The sequence below is a fragment of the Suncus etruscus genome, chromosome 2 (genome assembly GCF_024139225.1).
Source record: "Suncus etruscus isolate mSunEtr1 chromosome 2, mSunEtr1.pri.cur, whole genome shotgun sequence".
In the NCBI taxonomy this organism is placed as follows: Eukaryota; Metazoa; Chordata; class Mammalia; order Eulipotyphla; family Soricidae; genus Suncus; species Suncus etruscus.
In genome coordinates, this window is record NC_064849.1 from 15877725 (window position 1) to 15899824 (window position 22100).

Consider the following 22100-nt stretch of genomic DNA (forward strand, 5'->3'; position numbering starts at 1 on the left):
AACATAAAACTTTGGCCATTTCAATTTTACTATATACATTAAAAAAGAAGAAAGCTACACAGTCATAAATTAAAGTGGTGATTAAATAAGTTCATATAAAATGTAATTAAATTAAAAAAATCACAGCACATTATAGAGAAAAATAGAAACCAGTTTCACAAAAAAGATCACAGATATATATATTTATAGGTATATGTATATTTACCCTGTGGAAACAAATTTACTATGAAACACAAAAACTTCATAAGTAACTATCAAAACAAAACTCATTTCTTATTCCATTCTTTCATTTTTTTTTTACACAACCTTTAACCCACCTGGGGGAATATTTCCAGAAATTAAGCCTTCCTTGAGCAACAGAGCAGTTCTGTTAAGAAAATAAAACCCAAACCAAAGTGGGGAGGGGGGGGGACACTTCAAACATACAATCTACAAAATAAATAATAAGAATTATAAAGTTTCTTTGAAAAGTAACCTTAACAATTTATCAAACTAGTAAGTTCTGCCTTATCACATAGACTCTCTATACAACATAAGCCTAAAACTTTATTACTATGAGGTATTTGGAGGAATTGGTAAAAGTGGTGCACGGCCTGCCTGGGGAAGGGACTCTGGCGAAATTGGGGACACTTCAAGAGGAAAGAGGAGGAGCTTTGGTTTATCAGCAAGAAATTGGGGGAGGGAACGTCATCCTTTGGTATCAAAGAAAGTTTCATTGCATGGTTGCACGGAAAAAGCACCACGGTGAATAATTATTCCTTTTTTTTTTTTCATTAGTGGCCTTTCTAAGAGGCTGAGGTATTCAAGGAGTATAAGGTGAGAGAGGTCAAAAGCGGTTTAACACTTTGGTTCAAGCAAGGCACTCGTCCTAGGAGTTTACAAAGTTTGCGACATGTTTGCCTAGAGATTTACAAGAACTAGCAGTAGTAAGAGTAATAGTAATTTCTAATGTTGCTGTTGTTAGTGTACCAGTATCATTAAGAATGAAGACAAGTTTACACACAGAGTGAAGAGTGAAAAGGGGAGAGGAGGGAGGGGGAGAGGAAGGGCTGAGTTCCCTCTGCAGACCCAGGTCGTGCACGAACATATCTTTGGTATTCTTTGGTATCATCAACGTGATTAAAATCACCAATGGAATCGAGTGAGGTAGCGTCTTTGGTTCACACTATAAATAGTAGATCTTTACACTTTTTTTTTCTTTTTTTTCTTTTTTCTTTTTTTTACACATGGAAGTAGCTATTTCTTACCTTTGTGTGTGTGTGTTTTTTTTCTTCTGTCTTTACTATTTAGGAAATAGTTACAAATTGTACTGTAAAGCTAACCACACCACAGTAATAATCCAGAAAGCCAGTCTGTTTCCAAATGGCCCCCCCCTCCTGGGTTTGAATGCACCCTAAATTACTAAATAGGAAATAAAGTAGTGCTTTCTCTTTGTTTGCTAAATGCATAGTTTTCATCCTTTATGTACAAAGAAGGGAGGACCTTTCTTAGGAAAAATGCCTTTTTAGCTCCTGTGAAAATGTCCGAGGACTCTTTGGTATAGCAAAGTTTACATCTAACCTGCAAAGACAGGTCATTCACCTGGGGTAGCAAAGGGTGTGACATGAGTCCAAAAGTAGCATAGTGCTTTTAGTAATTTCTTTTTTGGAAATTTAAATAGGATTTTCTTGGGAAGAATTAGTGACATATTCAGTTAGAACTTCTGAATTGCCTCATACTAGCTTTGAGTTTGAAGGTCTATTATAAGAGCATCCAGGTATTGGGATCCACAGTTCCTGACATCCAGAATTCTTTCACCCGAGCATCAACTAGCACCTGGGCTTTTGAACAGTCCAGCTGTTGTATCTCCCATTTCTCTCCCTTGGCCACCTTTTGGGGAAGCTTCTGGATTACAGGACTTGACTGATTTAGGGCCAAAACAATTTTAACTTCCATTCTAAAAAAAAATAGGTGAAGTACAATTTGGAATAAAAAAGACATGAAAAAGGAGTGAGGTACATTTTTAGGTCCATTTTCTTCAAGGATTGAGAAATGATAGGTGAACAAAAAGTACATGATTTGCCCTACTTAATGTGACAGGTTAGAAACTTAAGAGTGTAAATTAATGCTATCTTATACAGGAGTGGAAGCATTTTTTGCTTTAGGTGCCAATTCAGAAGCAAAAAGGAATGCCTTAGGTGATGTAATAAACATATTGCTTGTTGAGAAGTGAAGCTCGTCTATAATAATTCTAAAAAGCAAAGGCTGTAAGGATGCTGAAAACAGGCAAGTAAAAAAATTCCTCTTCAAGCTCTATTTTGTACATGTTTGTGAGAAAAATATATTTCTAGGCCCTGAAACTGCACAAAGGTACAAATTCAATGCTGGTATGAAAATTATCTTTGGTGTTAGCAAATAGGGTCACTGGTTATTTTCCCCAAAGCCGCTATGGCTGAGGATATTTAAAATGTGGCAATGTTCTTTAAGATGATGCCAATAATGTACCAAAACAACTGGCTAAAAATATAAAACACAGTTGGGTAAGTTTGAGGGAAGATAACAAAATAAACAAATAAATCATGGTTGTCAAAATTCAGCTTTTGCTTTTCTTGGGGTAATGAATCTGGTACATCTGTGTGTAGACACAACTTGAATTTCCCTGCATTTAAAATTCTTACACTTTAAATAATAAGGTTTATATTCCTCCTGAATTATAAATATATTATATAGCTGTAATCATAGCTCCCTCCATATCTGGAGAGGAAAGTAAATTTTTTTAATTTCTTTTTGTTTAAATCAAGATCATATTTCAGCAAATCTCCAAGGAGAGCCATTTAAATGTTCTGCATTTAACAGATCAACTATAATTGTGCCATATTTAGAAGGGAAATTTTAACCTAGAATCTGGAGTGAAAAAAATAGTAATATAAAATATGTCAAGGCAAACACACTATTTCATCAAAGGAGAAGTATGAATTTAGCTTCCTTTTCTTATTTACAGAAGATCTGAAGGAGGCATGAGTGGTTGGTTTGTTCAGTTTCCTGCTTAGTGTCTGTCTCTTCTAGACCTATACAAAATGCTGAGAGTTGACCCTAAAATGTTAGTTTTTTATATTTAGCAGGTTTAATGGTTTCCTGTAATCTTTTAGTGAATCTCAGACAAGAACTTATTGTTGAGATAACATTAATTTTGTTTATAGTTACATGTGCTAAGTAGCCAGGAGTATCCAATTCCTTACCCAATAGTACAAAAGGCATGATGAGTTCAATTCAGCTGGATTTTCAGAGAAATTTTCTGGGAATTACTAATTATTAATTTTCTGGGTATTACTGATATAACTCTGTAATCTGGACTTTGTTTCTAAGATGTAATGAAGTAGAAACTAAAAATTTTGTTTGGAAGCTCCAGTCTAGTTTTTCGTGTGTCCTTGTTAGGAAATAGACTCCATTTTATAAAACGTCCAGCTTAATGCAATAGCAAGAAAGAATGTAGTATACTATGGAAGCTGTGTTTAGTAACACAAATACCTTAATACCTGTAATACCTTTGACTGTCATTAAAACTCTGACTCTATTGACTTCCACTAATCCAACCATTTCTAAAACACATCTGCTATTTTGACTGATGTCCACATTGACCAGAAGACTGATCGGGGATATAGTAAACTTGATTACTTTTTCAGAATGATGAAAAATATTGGATAGTTTAATAATAATAATAATGTTGATCTGCTAACTTCATGGGTTTGTACAGAATTTTAAAGCTGTGCTTGATACCAAATGTACAGAGCAAATTTATGTCAAATTAATCTAGTGACCTTTTATTATAAAACAATTGAACAAATTTTCTAACTCGGTCAACTGCCCAGATAAATTAGTTTCTCTGATTTACAAACAGAATCCAACTTTGGAGGAACACCCAGGTCTTCTCAGGTCTGAACAGATTATGGAATTATGTCTAGCTGTCTTCTTAAGTGACATTTATGCATCCTGAAAGGGAGCATGCCATCTGGATGTACAAGTACAGTGCATTGACCTCTCTGTTATGATATTAATTGCTTCCCTGAAGCTACATTCTTTCTTGCCAGTTCTGAAAACTAATATTTCAAAATGCTTCAAGAGTCATAAATAAGAGCCAGGATTCTCTGCGGCATGTGAATGATAGCGAGATCAGTTCATATGTATAACTTTACATAGTATCTTGTGTAAAAATAGCTTTGGTTATTAAAATCACTGCAATAAAATACCTGCACTATAACATTGTGTTCTTTGGTACCTAGGTAATTTTTTTTTCCTGAATGAATGGACTCTTGTTTCATTTCTTAAAAAATATCTGAACATTTCTTAACAAACAAAGAGAATGCACTGGTTTAGGTGTCATTCAAATTTTTCCTTTCTGGTTTTGAATCTGCATTTAAGTTGTAGGCCCGGCAGGTTCAAACACTAGGCGAAATGCGCAAAATCACACACCCCTAATCCAATGAAGTTGGACAACCCCAAACTATGTTGGTTGCACTCTGACAGCACAACTCTTCCTGAAGACCAGCCCTACTCAAATCCCTAACCACTGTGGGTGGTGATGGCGGGTGGATGAGTATGCACATATGTGTGTATACATTCGTGAATACCCACACACACATGTAGTACTGAGACTGTACACCTTCATGGGGCAGTAGAACCTGGTGACACAAAAATCACTATGCTCCATCCCAGTAAACAGCCAAGCACAGTGAGAATGATCATGGATCGAAGGTGTGATATCCAGTGGTGTTATCCTGTTCATCATTTTTTTCTTGCTAAGTCATCACACTGCTGAATTGTGTATTCAACAAAGTCAGAATGCAGGTGAGCTAAGTCTTTGGTTTCTTTGGACTATAAATAACATTTTTTTTCTTCAAATATTTCTAAGTATAAACCTGCTATCTTGAAGTCCTGGTAATTTAAAAAAATTTTTTTTAATTTAAAGCTTTTCCACCGAGGTTTCAGTTTGTGGTTATTCCTTCATGCTTTGGTACAAGTGCTTGATGAAGAAGAGGAGTTGCCTGAATTCGAGTTGCCCTCATCCTGCCATTTATCCAGACTCCTCCTCCTCGCATTCATGAAGAAGTTGCTGACAGTGCTCAGCTCCAACCCCAACTGCTGGGAGATGGTGATCTGCAATTCTTTGGATGGACGCTTGTTTTCCTTGAATATTGCATGTAGAGTTCGACGCTGGACATCTGTGAACACCAACCTGGGCTTTTTGGGTGTATTGCCTCTATCCTTCCCATGTTCTTGCTCTTTTCTCTTGCATGCTGCAAAGAAGCAGAGAGGATGTTAGAACAAAGTGCCCGGAAGAAATAAGTGTAGAAAGGCAGAGAAAAAAAAAAGTTAATGAAATATGGAGAATAGAATCGAGAATCTTTTGTGCTAACTTCTCCAGGAGAGTAGAATGTAAATCATCTCTTGGACTTCTGGGTAAATGGCAGGAAAGGGAACATTAAGGAAGGTAGATGGAGAAATGTGTCTTATGAGGGCAATAGTCATTTCTGTGAAGGACAAACTTGCATTTGGGCTGCTGGACATTCTGTTAAAGATCTCCACTAGGTGACTGTACAGAAATATTTAGGGCCTGGAGCTCAGAGAAAGGTCTGAAGGATAAAAAGGATCTAGGGCCCTAGGCAGTGCATTACACAGAACACACACCTATGGCAAAGCAAATAAGTTAGCACTGGGTACAGACACAGCTTATTTATTCTTCAAAAGACTAAGGGAAAGCAGAGAGATTTTCTATTTCTCATATAAAATTATATTAGTCTGAATAGATTCAATATAGCCCTCAGGTTTTGGCAAGAGAGTGAATTCAGTTATCCTGAATCAGCATTTTCCATATGGTATAAGAATGTCACTATCTCCAATGGGGGGGGGGGTTCCTTGAATGTTTTTTTTTTTGTTTGTTTGTTTTTTTATTTTGTTTTGGGGAAATATCTGGCAGCACCCAGGGGTTACTCCTAGGTCTGTGCTCAGTAATCACTCCTGGCAGGCGTGGGGGACCATATGGGATGCTGTGGATCATGCCCGAGTCAGCTGTGTGCAAGGCAAATGCCTTACATATCACTATGGTCCCTGAAAAAAATATTTACAGGTCCTTTTGAAAATACACACGCATACATACCACACATCCTATTCAAAGTTGTGTGGTTGGAAAGATAGTAAACCAGGTATAGTCATGTGCTTTGCATACTTCCAACCCAGGTTCAATCCCCAACATCCTATATAATTCCCCAAATACACCAGGAATGATTCCTGAGCACAGTTAGGTGTGGCTCAAACAAGCAGCCCCATAAACAAAACCAAAAAAGAAATATAGAGGAAGAGACAAAGAATAGGAGTGGAAATGCCAATATAGACCACATTTTAGGGAATAAGACAAAAATATTCTCAATTTCATGCTCTGATTTTTTCCCACTGGTTTACAGTATTATAGAAGTTTATGAATATAGCCTAGTACTTCTTTGTGTATAGAACTTGCTGTTTTTTCCTACACTCTACCACCTACACTCATTTCTCATCTCCACACCCCCTTTCTGTTTGGTAGTTACCACTGTTTTCATGAAACAGAGAAGTCAGTTTTCTTGTTTCTTGCTATTTTGTTAGATTTGGTTGTTTCTATTCTCCATCTGAGTAATATCACCTGATTAATTGTATTTCACTTCCTTTATTTCACCTAGGCTCAGCACCTTAACTTTCATCCCTTTGGAGAATAGTATTTGGGGTGTGGGACTTCCAAATTGTGCTTAGAGAGCCCAGTAATAATTCATAGCTTATTGAGTCTGGATTACATAGGTACTGAGGATTACACAGGCTACAGCTGTGATTAGAGGATTTCAGAGCTACACCTGACAATGTTCAGGAACCACAGGGCCTGAAAGGGGGACAACCATTGCATGCATGCACTTAATCCAATGTCCACTAGCCTAATCTCATCTCAGAGAATATGAATCAGTACAAAATAAAAGAGAGAGAGAGAACACAATGAGATCAGAGAGAAGTACTACGGGACTAAGATGTTTGCCTTGCACAGAGCTAACCCGGGTTCTGTCTCTAGCACCACATGTGGTCCTTCACTGCAGCAATGATTCCTTAGCACAGAGCTAGTAGTGATTCTGATCAAAGTGCCCTGAACAATACCATTGAGTATGGTCCTCAAATTCAAAGAGAGCTTTGTGTGTTTGTGTGTGTGTGCGTGTGCGCGTGTGCACGTGCATGTGTGTGTGAGAGACAGACAGAGACAGAGACGAAGAGGAGAGAAAGAGGGGGATGGGATGAAGGGAGACCATTGGGATTTTCAGGCTACCATGACTTTTTGCTATCTAGAGAATGTGGAATTATGAAAAAGAGACACCATGTTGGTACTTCCACAGAACAGCTAAGACTGTGATATCCTCAGCCATTTGACAGATCTGGCTTGGACCTGAAATATAAAGGTCTTCAGTTTCTAGCTACTCTAATGCCCCCAGAGACAGATGGGGTACACTGGTAAAGCAAAAGTGCACACAAAATCTAGATGCAAAAACTTACAATGAATCTAGATGCCTGAAAGACTTTTTGGCATGACCTTGCACACTCTTCTCAGGAGAGTTTAGAGCCTTGACAGTAGGAAAATAGGATTACGAAAAATAAGAGAACTGAACAGGCAAAACCACAGAGAAAGAAAATAGGCTGGTGGTTATGTGAAATAAAAATGGGTTCTTTGGGCCCAGAGAGATAGCACAGCGGCGTTTGCCTTGCAAGCAGCTGATTCAGGACCAAAGGTGGTTGATGCGAATCCCAGTGTCCCATATGGTCCCCCGTGCCTGCCAGGAGCTATTTCTGAGCAGACAGCCAGGAGTAACCCCTGAGCACCACCGGGTGTGGCCACAAAACAAAAAAAAAAGTTTTTTGGGGGGAAGGTGGGGTGGGGTGATATAAATATGCCCTGTATTTATACTAAAAGAAGCACTGAAATTCATACGTCAAATTAATAGATAACAGAGTATGTAAACTTGACCTCAATAAAACTATTGAGAAAAAAAGTGTCTGGGTACAACTACTGTGTAAGCTCTCAATCAAGAGGGACCCGGCAGGGAACTTCATCTGGATGCTGACAAGGATAAGACAATGTTTCATATCTACCGAGCCCCAAATACCCAATTTTGACTTCCCACGATCTGCTTTTCAGATTCTGTAAGACAATTACATGGAGAAGCAAAGAGGCAAATGAAACAGAGAGGTTGGTGAGACACAAAAGAGGGAGACACAGTAGTGGATGCTGTAGGCCTATTCCAGAGCTAATTTTTCAGGCCAGTTCCTGCGTGTGGAAAACAATAAGACAGTGATTTAGTTTTAGTTGTCATGGCCTCCAACTCCAGGAGTCCTGGTTGCAATATTATTTATTTGCCTGAGGTTTTATTTATTTTTGTTGCACATTATACATATTTTTTATAAGGGGGGTAGGGGAACTTAGCTCAGATTTTTCTTTTTTAAAAATTCAACTTGAATTTTCAGTATTTGCTGTATTTTAGGAAACACGATTAAAACAGTGCTGGGGCCGCCAAAACAACAACAACAACAACAACAACAAAACAGTGCTGGGGCCGGAGCGATATAGCACAGCAGTAGGGTGTTTGCCTTGCACGCAACAGATCCAGGACAGACAGTGGTTTGATCCCGGGCGTCCCATATAGTCCCCCAAGCCAGGACCTACTTCTGAGCGCATAGCCAGGAGTAGCCTGTGAGTGTCACCGGGTGTGGCCCCAAAATCAAAACAAACAAACAAAAATTGTTGACATTTATGGTTATGCTGTATAAATTGACTGTACCTTTCCCACCACTGTCCCCAAGTCCCTCCACCATTGTCTGCTCCACCCTGGAGGAGTGGATATTTATTTGTACTTGAGTGCATCACCACTAGAGGGCGATGGTTCTTTCAACAATATCCAAAAGTGCCTTCCAAGCATCTAGCACTGAGGTTACAGTTTATTGACGTTTTCTCAGGGTTGTTGCCATTGGGGGTTGTCTTGCTTCCAGGGGTCTCAAACTCGCGGCCTGCGGGCCGCAAACGACCCTCCGTACAACATTTTGTGGCACTGCCCTAGAGGAATCTTTGTTTTGTTTTGTTTTGTTTTGTTTTGTTTTGTTTTAGTTGTTTGGGTCACACCCCCCAATGTTCAAGGCTTACTACTGACTTTGCACTCAAGGATTACCCCGACTTTGCCTCCTGTGGCCCCCAGGTAAATTGAGTTTGAGACCCCTGCGTGACGCTTTTCAAATGAGTGAGGCCATTTGGTGTTTTTCTTTTTCTTTCTGATTTACTTAGCATAACTTTCTCCAATTCCAACCAATGTGCAGATTGCAAGATTTCAGATTTCATGGTATATACCACATATATAGTGTGTATATATAGTATGTATATATATATGGTATTTATGCATATATATACACCATAATTTCTTTACCCACTCATCTATTGTTGGACTCTTGTTACCAGATTTTGGCACTATAAATGATTCAGCAACGAACACAGGTATGTTGCATATATCCTTCCAGATGAAAGTGTTTGCATTCATTCTTGGGGTATACCAACAGGAATGAAGTTGCAGAATTATATGGGAGATAGTTTTAATTATATGAGAAGTCTTCAAACCATTTTTCCAGAGGCAGAACCAAGTAGCAACAACCTCACCAACAGAGAATGACATTTCCTTTTTTTTTAACATATCCCTGCCAATACTTAATTATAGTCTTTTTAAAATTAATGATTTTCACTGGCAAGATAGCTCACTGTCATTTTGATTTGTACGTCCATGGTTCTCAGTGATGATGAACACTTTTCATGAGCTTATGTCATTTTTAAGGACCTATCTGTTCATTTCCTCTACCCATTTGAAACACTTTTTAATTAAATCACCAAGAGATAGAGATAAAAATTTGTTTCCCCATTCTCCCATCCTCATAAATGTTTCCAGACTATTTCAATGGCAGACATTTTCCCTCTTATGTCTATGTCTCCTCTTTTCCTTTTAAACATCATGGTTTGCAATACAGTTACTGAAAGGGTATCATGCATATCACTTTACTTCCTTTTAGCACCCAAGAGTTCATTATCCAGAGTGATTATTTCCAGCTATTATTATCATACTGGTCCCTTCTCTGTCCTAACTGCACCCCCCCAACCCTAAGTGTTTATACTGTTTTTGGGTATTATTCTCATACTACAGTTGGTTGTTTTTTCCTGTGTCCCACAGATGAATGCAACCCATTTTTGATATTTGATAGATGTGTTTGTGGCTTTTTTAAGTCTGAGAAAGTTTTATTATCTTATATATAATCCACTGTCTGATATGTGGCATATAAATATCTTCTCCTAATCAGTAAGTTTTAAAAACATTTTAGGCCTCATTTCTTTGACAGTGCTATTTAATTTCTCGTAGACCCATTTGTTGATCTTTGCTTTAGTTTTCTTTGCCATTGAAATTGTATCATTGATACAAGACTCCCTTTATCGTCCTTATGTATTTTGTACAGACAGGCTTGATGCCCAGTTACTTACTCTGTTTTAAGATAACTTTTGTATATGGAGTAAGATGGATGTCATCATAATTTTAAACCTCACGGAAGAGGCGCTCTCTGTGCTCCACTCTCCGGGAGTTGATGGAAATGAGACAGATCTCTAGTGGCAAATGGAGGGCAAAGGCATGATGTACAATGTGAGTGACTCCAGTGAGTTGTGCAAGGGGAAGCCTTTGTAGAGGAAGTTGATTCCTATAGGACTATCTAGAAACTGTGCTATCTTACAGCAGTAGGAGAGCCAGTAAACTTATTGAACATGAACTATGTTTCATATGTGTCTGTGAGTTTAGGGGATACAGAATATCTGGAAACTCTTCAAGGCATACACAGGAAATCCTAAGGAAAGGCAAAGAGCCAATAGTCCCAGGTGGAAGCAGTCTCCAAAACTCACCCTATCCTGCTTTGCAGTGCTTGAAGCACTTCCATGAGACCTTCCCTTGTGATTTTAGGCAAGGTAGAAATGGGTATTATTTCCTTCCTGTAGAAAAAATGGTGACAGGTTTAGTGACTTTGCGTATGGGACACACATCTAGTTAGTAGGTCCTGGTACCTATCTTGTAGGGAGATGGCAGCACATCAGAAACACTTTCCTTGGGATGATAAAATGAGAATAAGCAGTGGATAATGATGAACAGAACAAGAGGTGTTAGCCTGCTGGACCAACCAACACAACAGGACTAGTTGTCATTTCTGCTAAAATCAGTGTGATTGTTCCATCAAGGGAAGGGCTGCAGAGAGCTGAGGGAGGCCATTAAAATAGTGTGGAGATAGTGGCTTCTGAGAGGGACCAACTGTGATCATGGTTTCATTTGGGGGTAGGGCAGCAGTGGAGAACAATATCTCTGTAGATACTGACTTAAAAAAATAACTTTAAAAATATCATCAAGGTAATTTATTTACACTGGTATGGAAAACAATTCTCATATGCTGTTCTTAGTTTGTTCTCTGGGACCCAGAGTGCAACTGAAAGTATCAATCCCCTTGTTATGCTTTCCTACACACCACAGATGAGTGCAACCCTTAATGCATGTCCTTTTCTCTCTGGATTATTGTGCTCAGCCTGATGTCCTCCAGTTTCAAGTAGAGAATTTTGATAGAAAGCTGCAGTAAAGTGAGCTGACTTCATAGACTTGGAAAGATGGAAAGATGCAGGTTTGGAGAAATCCAAGTGAAGATTTTATCAAATCAAATTTATGTTGGACTAAACAAACAAACAAACACAGAACCTCACAATCCTCCAGCATATTTGCATCTTTAACTGGGTTCTCAACAGAAGAGAGCTTTCCATGCATGTATGGCTGGAGACAACCTATTAAATATCATCATCAGCCTCTCTTCACCAGGTAGAGCTCCACTGTTACGGCATAGGGAGCGGGGACTATTGGATTCTACAATCAAGTTGCACAGGGGCTGTGGGGCACTATATAAAATCTCAGCATCAGTGGGAGGCAGATATTATTAATTGAAAATTATCCTGAGATGCAGTAGTCAGAGACCAGCTCTTGGATATCCTGACTATAAATGTGAAACTCAAAGAGTGAAGATCTTAATGGGCCTCAGGATGGTCCTGGTGACCAGGAGAGACGACCTAGGCATTCCCAAGTATAGTACAGGTGGAGAAGTCAGAGAAGCAGGGCAGCTTTTGCTTCCCATGACCCCTTAGACCAGGGGTGGCGAACAGGATTTTTACCTTCACTCAAAATGATAAAATGCAATATGTGTTTAATATATTATTGTTAAAATTATATGCCTTTGTGTGAGTGTTTGTCTGTTTTGGCAGGTCGCTGCGTGGTGTGGTTCTCTGACTCTCACAGTTTAAAATTTTGGCTCTTTGTGTCGAACTTGTTTGCCACCCCTGCCTTAGACTACAATTTGATATGGTTCTAGTCTTTGTTCTACAAAGATTATGTTGTCTGTTTATCCTGTGTTCCCTCTCACAAGCTGAATCAAGTTTTATTTTATATATATCACTATATATAGTTTTGTATATACAATTATACTAATAGTGTCCTTTTTCAGACCAGACACCATTACATTTGTACATTTCTTATTTTAGGCTCAAATTTTCCAGTACAGGAGAAGACAACCACATTTGATCCTTCCCTTCACTAATATCTCCCTCTGCACTGAAGCTTCAAAGGGGCTATGGGAGAAGACACCTTTGCCCCATACAAATTTGTTCAGCTAGTATCAAAAGGTAATATTGGATTCAATGTAGATGTCCAACAACAGACAAGTAGATCATGAAGATGTGATACAATGAACTACTGCATAGCTCAAAGGATTTATGCAATTCACTGCAACATGGAAGGAACTGGAAGATATGTTAAATGAAGTAAGCTAGAAGAAAAAGGATAAATACAGGGTGCTACCATTTATATGTGATATTTTGAATAAATGCATGAGAGAATACAATGATTTAAAATTGGGTTGCCTTGAACTCTCTTGGCCCCAAAATATAGTGAAGAGAAGGAAAGAAATAGACTGGAAGGGGAGAAAGACAGATGTAAAATAATGGGGAACAGGAGTCAAGAGGATTCTGGTACATTGGTGGTGTTAAGGAAAGATAGAACTACATATCCAGACCATAAATTCAACAACACTGAAGTTATGAGACCCAAACTTGAACAACCAAATTAAAAAAGGTGCCTATTGGGCGCTAGAACAATAGCACAATGGGATGGCATTTGCCTTGCACGTGGATCATCTGAGATGGACCCGGATTCAATCCCCGGCATCCCATATGGTCCCCTGAGCCTGCCAGGAGTAACCTCAGAGCACTGCTGGATGTCATCCAAAATCCCCCCCCACACAAAAAAAGTGCCTGTTATTATGGTAGGCCACCAGTGAAGGAGTAATAACAGGGGAAGATATGGGATGGACTTTGGGAATATTGATGGAAGGAAGGTTTACACTGGTGGTGGTTTGGTTTATTGTATTGAAATAATGTATATCTAAAACTCAACTATGAATAACTTTGTAAATAATAACACTTTAAACAAAAAATTTTAAAGGCAATATGGTCATTTTTCTGAAAAGCTGGCTTATCGATTCTGAACTTTAAATACACTTCAGATAATACATGAGGCATCTATTACAGCAGTATCCTTCACCTTAAAGATTCCTTCAATTGTTCGAGCCCCAATTAATGAAAATATCAGATGCACTATTATGATGCTGGTTCTATAAAACACTCAAAGCATATGGCAGACCTGGTGAAATACATGCTTATTCTATTATTTTTTCAGGGAGACCTGTTGTGAGTTATGCCTCAGTTTGTTGATATCATTTATTTAATAGTCAATTATAATATTTTATAATATTCATAGCAATTCAAAGTTGTAAAATGGAATTCTTTCTAAAAAAACTAAAATTGGAGCCAGAGCAATAGTACAGTGGAGAGGGTGCTTGCCTTGCATGCAGCCAATCTGGGTTCAATCTCTGTGGTGTCAAGCCCAAAGAAGTGATCCCGGAGCACAGAGCCAAGAGTTAAGCATTCCTGAGCAGGTGTGGCTCCAAACAATAAAATAAAAAACCTATAATTTTTATTTCTCACTAAATCAGTTTCCACAATTAATTTCAAATTAGTAATGTATTTGCATTCCTCAAATCTGTCTGGAGGGTGAACTTACAAATTTCACTATTTTCCCAATGAGATGTATTATACAATGAGTCCCAAAGAGAATCCCACAAATTGGCAAGAAAGCTTCGGATGCCTCATCCCACTGCTAATATTCAAAGACTATGATAACCTGATCCCAACCACATTTCCCATCACACTTTGCACAACTCCCCCAAGAACCCCCCTTGCCACCACTTCTCACCCTGGCCACACTTCTCAGAAGTCACTCCTAAATACCTTGTGAACTTTCATCTGTCTCTCCTCCATTCTCAGACTATCCCCTACCAAGAAGTCCTTCTTCTCATATAAAAACTTTTCTATAAAAGCAAGGCCTAGCTCAAGTATCTCATTTTCTGACAAGCCTTGTTCATCCCCATTCTCATCCAAGGATAACTGCTCTGTCTACACTCCTAGTACTCCATGAGCAATTATTTACCTACTCATCTCATTCGCTAAATGAAGGATTCTGTAAGAGTACACTGTGGATTATTTCATTGTCATAGCCAGCATTCCAGTTGGATAAATAAGTAGCTCATGACCCCATAGAAAATGGAGACAGCCAAGATAAAATCTCTTTCTTTTGAGAATGTTCATAGGATGAAGTTGCATGATGCCTTTCATCTTTGTGTGAGGCAATTATTTTTAATTAATTGATGGCACTATGGGGATGTATTGACATCAATCCTATGACTGAGTCAAAAGGTAGTTAGGGGTCATCCTGGGAGAAGGCTGTAGTGACAAGAGGAAAGAACTGAGATTTGGAGTTGCTAAATTTTGGGCTGGGGCTTTGATATTAGCCTAAATTAGGGCCTGCAAGTCTCACTCAGATGAGGTACCTAGTTAGGTACTGGTAGTGGGTACCAGTCAGCAGAGAGACACTATGTCCATCCTTGCTAAATCTGGGGCTTATTGGACCTTATGCCTTATTCAAATACTGAGTCAGTCACGATCCCAGTTAAAGAAAATGCCAGCAACTACCCACATAGAATCCATGAGATGAAACCCTAACAATCAATGAATGAGATACCTTCTGAGGAAATAATATTGGAAAAATTAGAATAAAAGAGATGAAGGACTTGAATAAAGAATGCTTGTGAAATATGTGGGGCTGGAGTGATGGTAAAGTGTTAGGGCAGTTGCCTTGCACACAGCTGACTCAGGAGGGACCGTGGTTCTATCCTCAGTGTCCCATATGGTCCCCCAAGCCAGGAGTGATTTCCGAGTTCCTAGCCAGGAGTAAACCCTGAATGTCACCTGGTATCACACACACACACACACACACACACACACACACACACACACACACACACACACACAAGAATGCTTGTGAAATAAGATCTGCATTTTTCTTTGGAAGCAGCCAGGTCACTGGGCTTTATGAGCAGGAACTCTAATAGGTAGCCAGACTCCACAAGTGAGGAAAGTCTGTGTAAGGAAGGAACCCCTTCTCTAGCATCCTCAGGGAGAGACTGTTTGACCTCAGAGGGATAGGCCATCAGAAAGCATTGATGCTGGAACCCATCTCCTGAAATCCTACTAGTCTATCTAGTAAAGATATGAAATTTTCTAAAGCTTTCCTGGTTTTTTAAACACCTGGCCACAGAGTTCTCAGCTGATTCTCCAAACCTGAGTGTGCAAACAGAACCTTCTGAATAGCTACTGCAGATGGATATTCTTACCATGCCTAAGATTTTTGTACCTTTAACAAGGCAAGATGTCCAGTTATTGTCCAGGGTCCTATTTAGAACAATGAAGGATGTTCTCAAACCCAGAGCAGAAACTCAAGGTAAATAACTACATTTTGAACTGTCCTAATATTGAGAATGTATGAAGGAAAGGTAGAGCCTGATTAGAGTACAGGCAGGGGTTGGGTGGGGAGGAGGGAGATTTGGGACTTGGGTGATGGGAATGTTGCACTGGTGATGGGTGGTGTTCCTTTTATGACTGAAACCCAAACACAATCATGTATGTAATCAAGGTGTTTAAATAAAAAAAAATTAAAAAAAAAAAAAGAAACTCAAGGTAAAGAATGGGTAGAACACCAGCAGGGTTGTTCAAAAAGCTCATTCCAGGATCCCCTCTCTTCCCTTCTGAACTGATTTCTCTGAGGAAGTGGCATTCACCAGCATCCATTTAAATGGTGATTTGTTTGCTTTTGGTTTTGTTGGGTTTTTCCTTGTTTCTATTTTGGGGTCACACTTGTCCGTGCTTCTGGTTCTGTGCTCAAGGATTGCTTATGGCAGGGCTTGGGGGACCGTATGGACTGTGAAGGATAGAACCTGAGTGAGCTGTGTGCAAGGCAAGTGCCATCACTCTGGCTTCCTTCCCAGGTAATTTAAATACCAAAACCACCAGGTGTTTTTGAACCTGAAAACTTTGTGAAACACCCTGTGCTTAACTCTCATGCTATCTCTCCAGCTGTCGAATCTGTCTTATTTTTTATTTTTTATTTTTTTTATGAATCTTTCACAGTAATATTTAAGGCACATAGTGACAATGAATCAGGGCCATTCCCACCACCAGTGTTGTCCTCCCTCCACTCCTGTTCCCAGCATGCATCCCGTATCACCCCTCCTTTGCCCCCCCCCCCCCCACTGCTAATGTAACTGCTCCCCTCTGTGTATAGCTTGTTGTAGATTGGGTATTGATTCTGTTGTCGTTGACTTTGGGAATCTGTCTTTAAAGAGGCACATCAAGTGACCCCTGATCTTAGGTCTAGAAAAGTCAGCTTGGTGGGATCTTTGGGTGGAGCTGGGAAAGGTCCAGGCCATCCACCTCTCTCTATAATGAAACTTCCTAAAATTCAGCAACACTGTCAGTCAGCAGAGGAAAGAAGCAGATGCTTGCAGGCATGAGTGATGGAGATGGGGAAGTACCTGCAGCTCGCTGGAAGCAGAAGGAACCTGTGATTTTAAGAGGCCCTTGGTGAGAACAGCATGGAATGGATCAGTTCCAAAGAGCTTTGCAACAGGAACCCCTCCCTCCTCTTTGCTTTTCCCTCTAGTCTAGCCCCTGAAGTGGGTGGAGCTGGTTGGGAGACGTGGGACTAGAGCGCCCCCTTTGGCCATATGGGGTACTACACACCTCCTCCTAGTTGGCCATAAGAGAGTGAAGCAACCTCACTCTGACAGCTGCTCTTCAAACCAAATTGGGAAGCAAGGACTCCTCCACTCATTAGTCCACAATGACTTTTGTGGTGGCTGTTAACTTTGAAAATTGTTTTGCATAGTACGTATAGAACATCCAGAGCATATTTCTGACTGTTCTGGCACACATTAGATTTTGCTTTCAGGGCCCCATGACAGTGCTCAGCCCCTACTCCAGGCAGGACTCAGGCGACCATAGGCAGTGCTAGAGAGTGAATCTGGGTAGTCTTCATGCGAGGCAAATGCCCTCCATGCTGTATTATCTTTCCAGTCCTCCATAAGATTCTTAGTCAAGTGATACTGCATGGGGAAAGAACTACAAATGAATTCTATCTTATAAAACATTTTAGCAAGATGATTTTATGCAAATGATTTATACACCTGAGTGAAGCTATTTTTGATGAACATATAATTAATAATGTGACTAAATGTCATTGGGTGCTTTCAAATAAAGGGATAGACATTGATAGAATGGGGAAGGGCAAATATAAACTCTATGGAGATATTGGTAGTGGATGTAGGGATACTGATTTGACTTGTTATTATTTTTTGGGGGACACACCCAGAAGAACTCAGGGGTTACTCCTGGCTCTGAGCTCAGAAATTGCTCCTGGTAGGTTTGGGGGAACACATGGGATGCTGGGAATCTAACCCGGGTAGGCCGTGTGCAAGGAAAATGCCCTACCTGCTGTGCTATTGTTCCGGGGCCCCCTGAACTTGTCATTTTAAAAACATGTCCATACATTTTTCTAATAAACATGCCTATATGTGTATGATATAATGTATTTATGAGTGTATTTGTATGAATGCATCATTCATGCATGCTTTTCCCAGATTTGTCTGATGGTGCAATAGTATCCAGACTTATTGTCTAGGTATGCCTTCTCTGGAATTGTCAAATGGGAGGCAGATTCTAGGGCTATGCAAGGTAGGAACTTTATTACTATGCCAGAAAGTCAAAATAAAAAACTGAAGGATGCGGTGGTGGCATATCATGCCAAAACAATATAGGAACCAGGTTAAAGAAGCTACCACAGGTCAAATTGGGGATAAATTGAACATCAAAGTAATTAAGTACAGGGACAGATTAGAAGTCATCAGTTAAAAAAATCGATTATGATGAAATGTAAGAGAATAGGGGAAAGGAGGGGTAGGAAGAGAAGAGAAGGAGAAGGGAGAGGAAAATGAGGGGAAGGGATGGCACTGTGCACAGGAAGCTAAGTACTGTTAAAATATGGCAGGAGTTCAGGAGATAGAAAATAATTTCTTTTTTTTTTTTTTTTGTTTTTTTTTTTTTGTTTGTTTTTTTTGGTTTTTGGGCCACACCCATTTGACGCTCAGGGGTTACTCCTGGCTATGCGCTCAGAAGTCGCTCCTGGCTTGGGGGACCATATGGGACGCCAGGGGATCGAACTGCGGTCCGTCCTAGGCTAGTGCAGGCAAGACAGGCACCTTACCTCTAGCGCCACCGCCCGGCCCCTTGTTTTTTTTTTTTTTTTTTTTTTTTTTGGGTCACACCCGGCAGTGCTCAGGGGTTATTCCTGGCTCCACGCTCAGAAATTGCTCCTGGCTGGCACGGGGGACCATATGGGACGCTGGGATTCGAACCGATGACCTCCTGCATGAAAGGCAAACGCCTTACCTCCATGCTATCTCTCCAGCCCCAGAAAATAATTTCTTAAACCACTGTGATAAAGTATAGACTGGGAAAGAATCAGGGATACTTAAATCAATTGGGAATGTGACAAGGGGTAGGACATCTGAAAGTATTTGGTCTGAAGTAGTTCCTCAGGGATTGCTAATGAGTTGTAAGGAGAATCAAACAGCCATGGAATGATCACCAAGTGAAGAAATGAAACAACTTAGCTGGTGGATGACTGAACTCACCCAAGGGAAAAGCAGAGAGATTCAGAGGCCACCACTATGCTCCCATGAGAGGCACACACTTTATCCAGGTAGTTTTCTGGGCAAGAAGTGTCACCTCAATCTAATTGTGAGAAAACATTAAATAAAAACAACATGAGAAATATTTGCTGAGGTTAGGTGTGGACCACATCCAGTTGTGCTCAGGACCTGGCTCTATGCTTAGGGTTTTAGTGCTTCTTCTGGCAGTACTTTGGGGGAAGTCTATCCAGTGTCAAATATTTACAATTCTGGCTATTTTCAATAGGCATAATCTGGCAGCAATCCAGGTGCCTGACAACAGATGAGTGGCTAAACTGTGGTATACCTACACAATGGAATACTATGCAGCCATTAGGAAAAATGAAGTCATGAAAATTCGCTTATACATGGATGAACACAGAGATTATTCTGCTGGGTAAAATAAGTCATAGGGGAAGGAATAAACATAGAGTAATCTCACTCATCTGTAGGACATAAGGAAAAACAAATTTCTTTTGAGGCTAGAGATCCTGGCCTTAATAACAAACCTGGCTGGGTCTTTCAAGAATACGGACTGATGGATAACGTTAAAACCTGGGGACATTGGTGGAAAAAACTGACACCAGTGGTGAATTGGTGCTAAAAAAATAGTCTTTCTGAAACTCTACTATGAATAATATTATAAACCATACTATCTTCATAAAAATAAATAAAATAGAGTAAACCTAGCTGGGCCTGAGAAAAGATACAGCCAATTCTGATTTGTTCCCTGGCATGCACCACCAGGAGTAAGCACTGAGCACAGAGTAAGAAGTAAGTGCTGAGCACTTCTGGGTGTATTCTCCCATCTCAAACTAAATCTGGAATGTGTAAGGCCCTGTGTTTGATCCCCACTTTGTCTCCAGCACTATTGTTGTTGTGGTCTCCATAGAAATAAAGAATAAATGATAGACTATGAGATAGTCTGAATATCTGTATCATTTATTTACATCAACAGAGCCATTACAAGCCTCTTATCTTCCCAGTAAGATGTCAGGGCTCGGTTCTTTCATTTTTACCACTCTAGCCCTATTACCAATGATTCCTTGACTTGGCTTTACAAGTCTCTTGAATTTTGCCCACCCAATTTCTCTTTTTTCTACCTCCCTGAAAATGCCATACAAACTATTATTACTCCCCATGGCTAGTCCTACTACTACTTCTATCATTCCCATCCATCTTGTTTTCAAAAGTTCATGTCTGACAAGCTTGTTTTATGAGAAGTACCACTTCCTTCTGCTTCAGCCCAGGTCCCTGAACTCAAAGAAAAATACACTCTTTGTTGTTTTCCATCATTTTTTCCTGATCCCTCTGTTTATCATAGCAGCATTCACCTGCCAACTTCCTCCCACATCAACCCAATGATTCCATAGCTCCAGAACTTAACCCAGAGAAAATGTACAGGCACCCATCAGGGCTCAATGGGTGGAGGAAAACAGACCTTAGAAAGGATGATACATGACCCTCAACAGAGCATCTCAAGGGTCAGAACTATAGTATAGTGGGTTAGGCACTTGTTTTGTTTGAGACTAGCCCAGATCTGATTCCCAGCATCTCATATTGTCCTTGAGCACTATCAGGAATGATACCAGGACACAGAGCTATAAGTAAGCCCTGAGCACCACTGAGTGTTGTATAAAAAACAAAAATTAAAAAACCCACAAACAAAAAACAAACCCCAAACCTAAAAAGCCCCAAACCAATCTTTTTTTAACATTGTGGGGCAGGACAAATAGTTCAAAAAGCTGAAGCATATGATTTTCATACAAAATACCCAGGTTTGATTTTAGCACTGCCTGGTCTCCTAATGCAATGCCTCTGAGCACTGATCCAGGAGTAGCCCCCCAACATGGTTTCTGAGATTTATCTATACTATTGATTTTCATCACAGTAAATTATGTATCATCTGATTATATTTAGTTATGTGTATAGTAGGTATTTGGGCTATTTGCATTTTTATCCCTTCAATTTTTGGATCCACATAGAATGATGTGGGGTATAAAAATATAGTATGGTGATAATATCTGGAGACAATAGAGATGAGGGCAGGAGAACTAGTTGAAGGTAAGAAGCTTCCCATAAATAGCAGGGAAGTGCAGTTAGATCAGAGAAGGGATCATTGTGACAATGATAGTTAAAAATGATCACCCTGGACAAGAACTGGGTGCTGAAAGGAAATAAAATGACATACATGATACCCCTTTGTAGGGTACTTATCTGAGACCCACCCATTTCTGGGAGGGGTCTTGGGAACCGGATAATAGGTGTGACCTTACCTGCAAAGCCCGGCCCATTCCTGGGAGGGGTCTTGGAATAGGTAGATAAACCCGGAAGCCAAGGGATTAAGGGGCTTTTGCCTTTTGGCCCTGCTGGGCTCTCGGAGGGAGATGGCTGAAAGAGGATAAGACGCAGGGCAAGCCTAAAATGGCTGTATGCTTGAAAGGTTATGAGTAGGCCACACACATGTGGTGGCTAGGGCCTAAATAAAAATAATGCTTCCTGAGGTCTGCCTGCTTGTGAGTCTGATTCCGCCGTTTGCCTAACCTGGGACCCGCCGGCTAGATGGGGAATAAAGCCACGTGGCTGGGGCCTAAGCACAAAGGCCTCCATCCATCTCCATCCAGCCCCATCATTAATTAATTAATACAACACCCCTTCAGTAATAATATTGTAAAAAACAGTGTCCAAAGGAGAGAGAGAAGAAAAGTACTTGTCACAGAAGTAGACGGAGGGTGGGAGGGAAACTGGGACACTGGTGGCAGGAGATGTGCACTGGTGAAGGTGTTGTACATTGTATGACTGAAAATAAATCATGAACATCTTTGTGACTGTAGGAAAAA

At 40.0% G+C, this 22100-nt stretch overlaps 1 protein-coding gene across 1 annotated transcript in view; it reads right to left on the reverse strand.

The window, feature by feature from the left end:
• Positions 1 to 3902: 3902 nt before the first annotated feature.
• The window catches only part of ONECUT1 (one cut homeobox 1), a 35104-nt gene continuing 16906 nt past the window's right edge, over positions 3903 to 22100 (reverse strand). Inside the window, exon 2 of the mRNA XM_049769316.1 lies at positions 3903 to 5273. Within this exon, the coding sequence (XP_049625273.1) occupies positions 4981 to 5273 (293 nt within the window). The 3' untranslated portion in view covers positions 3903 to 4980. The remainder of the gene's footprint in view (positions 5274 to 22100) is intronic.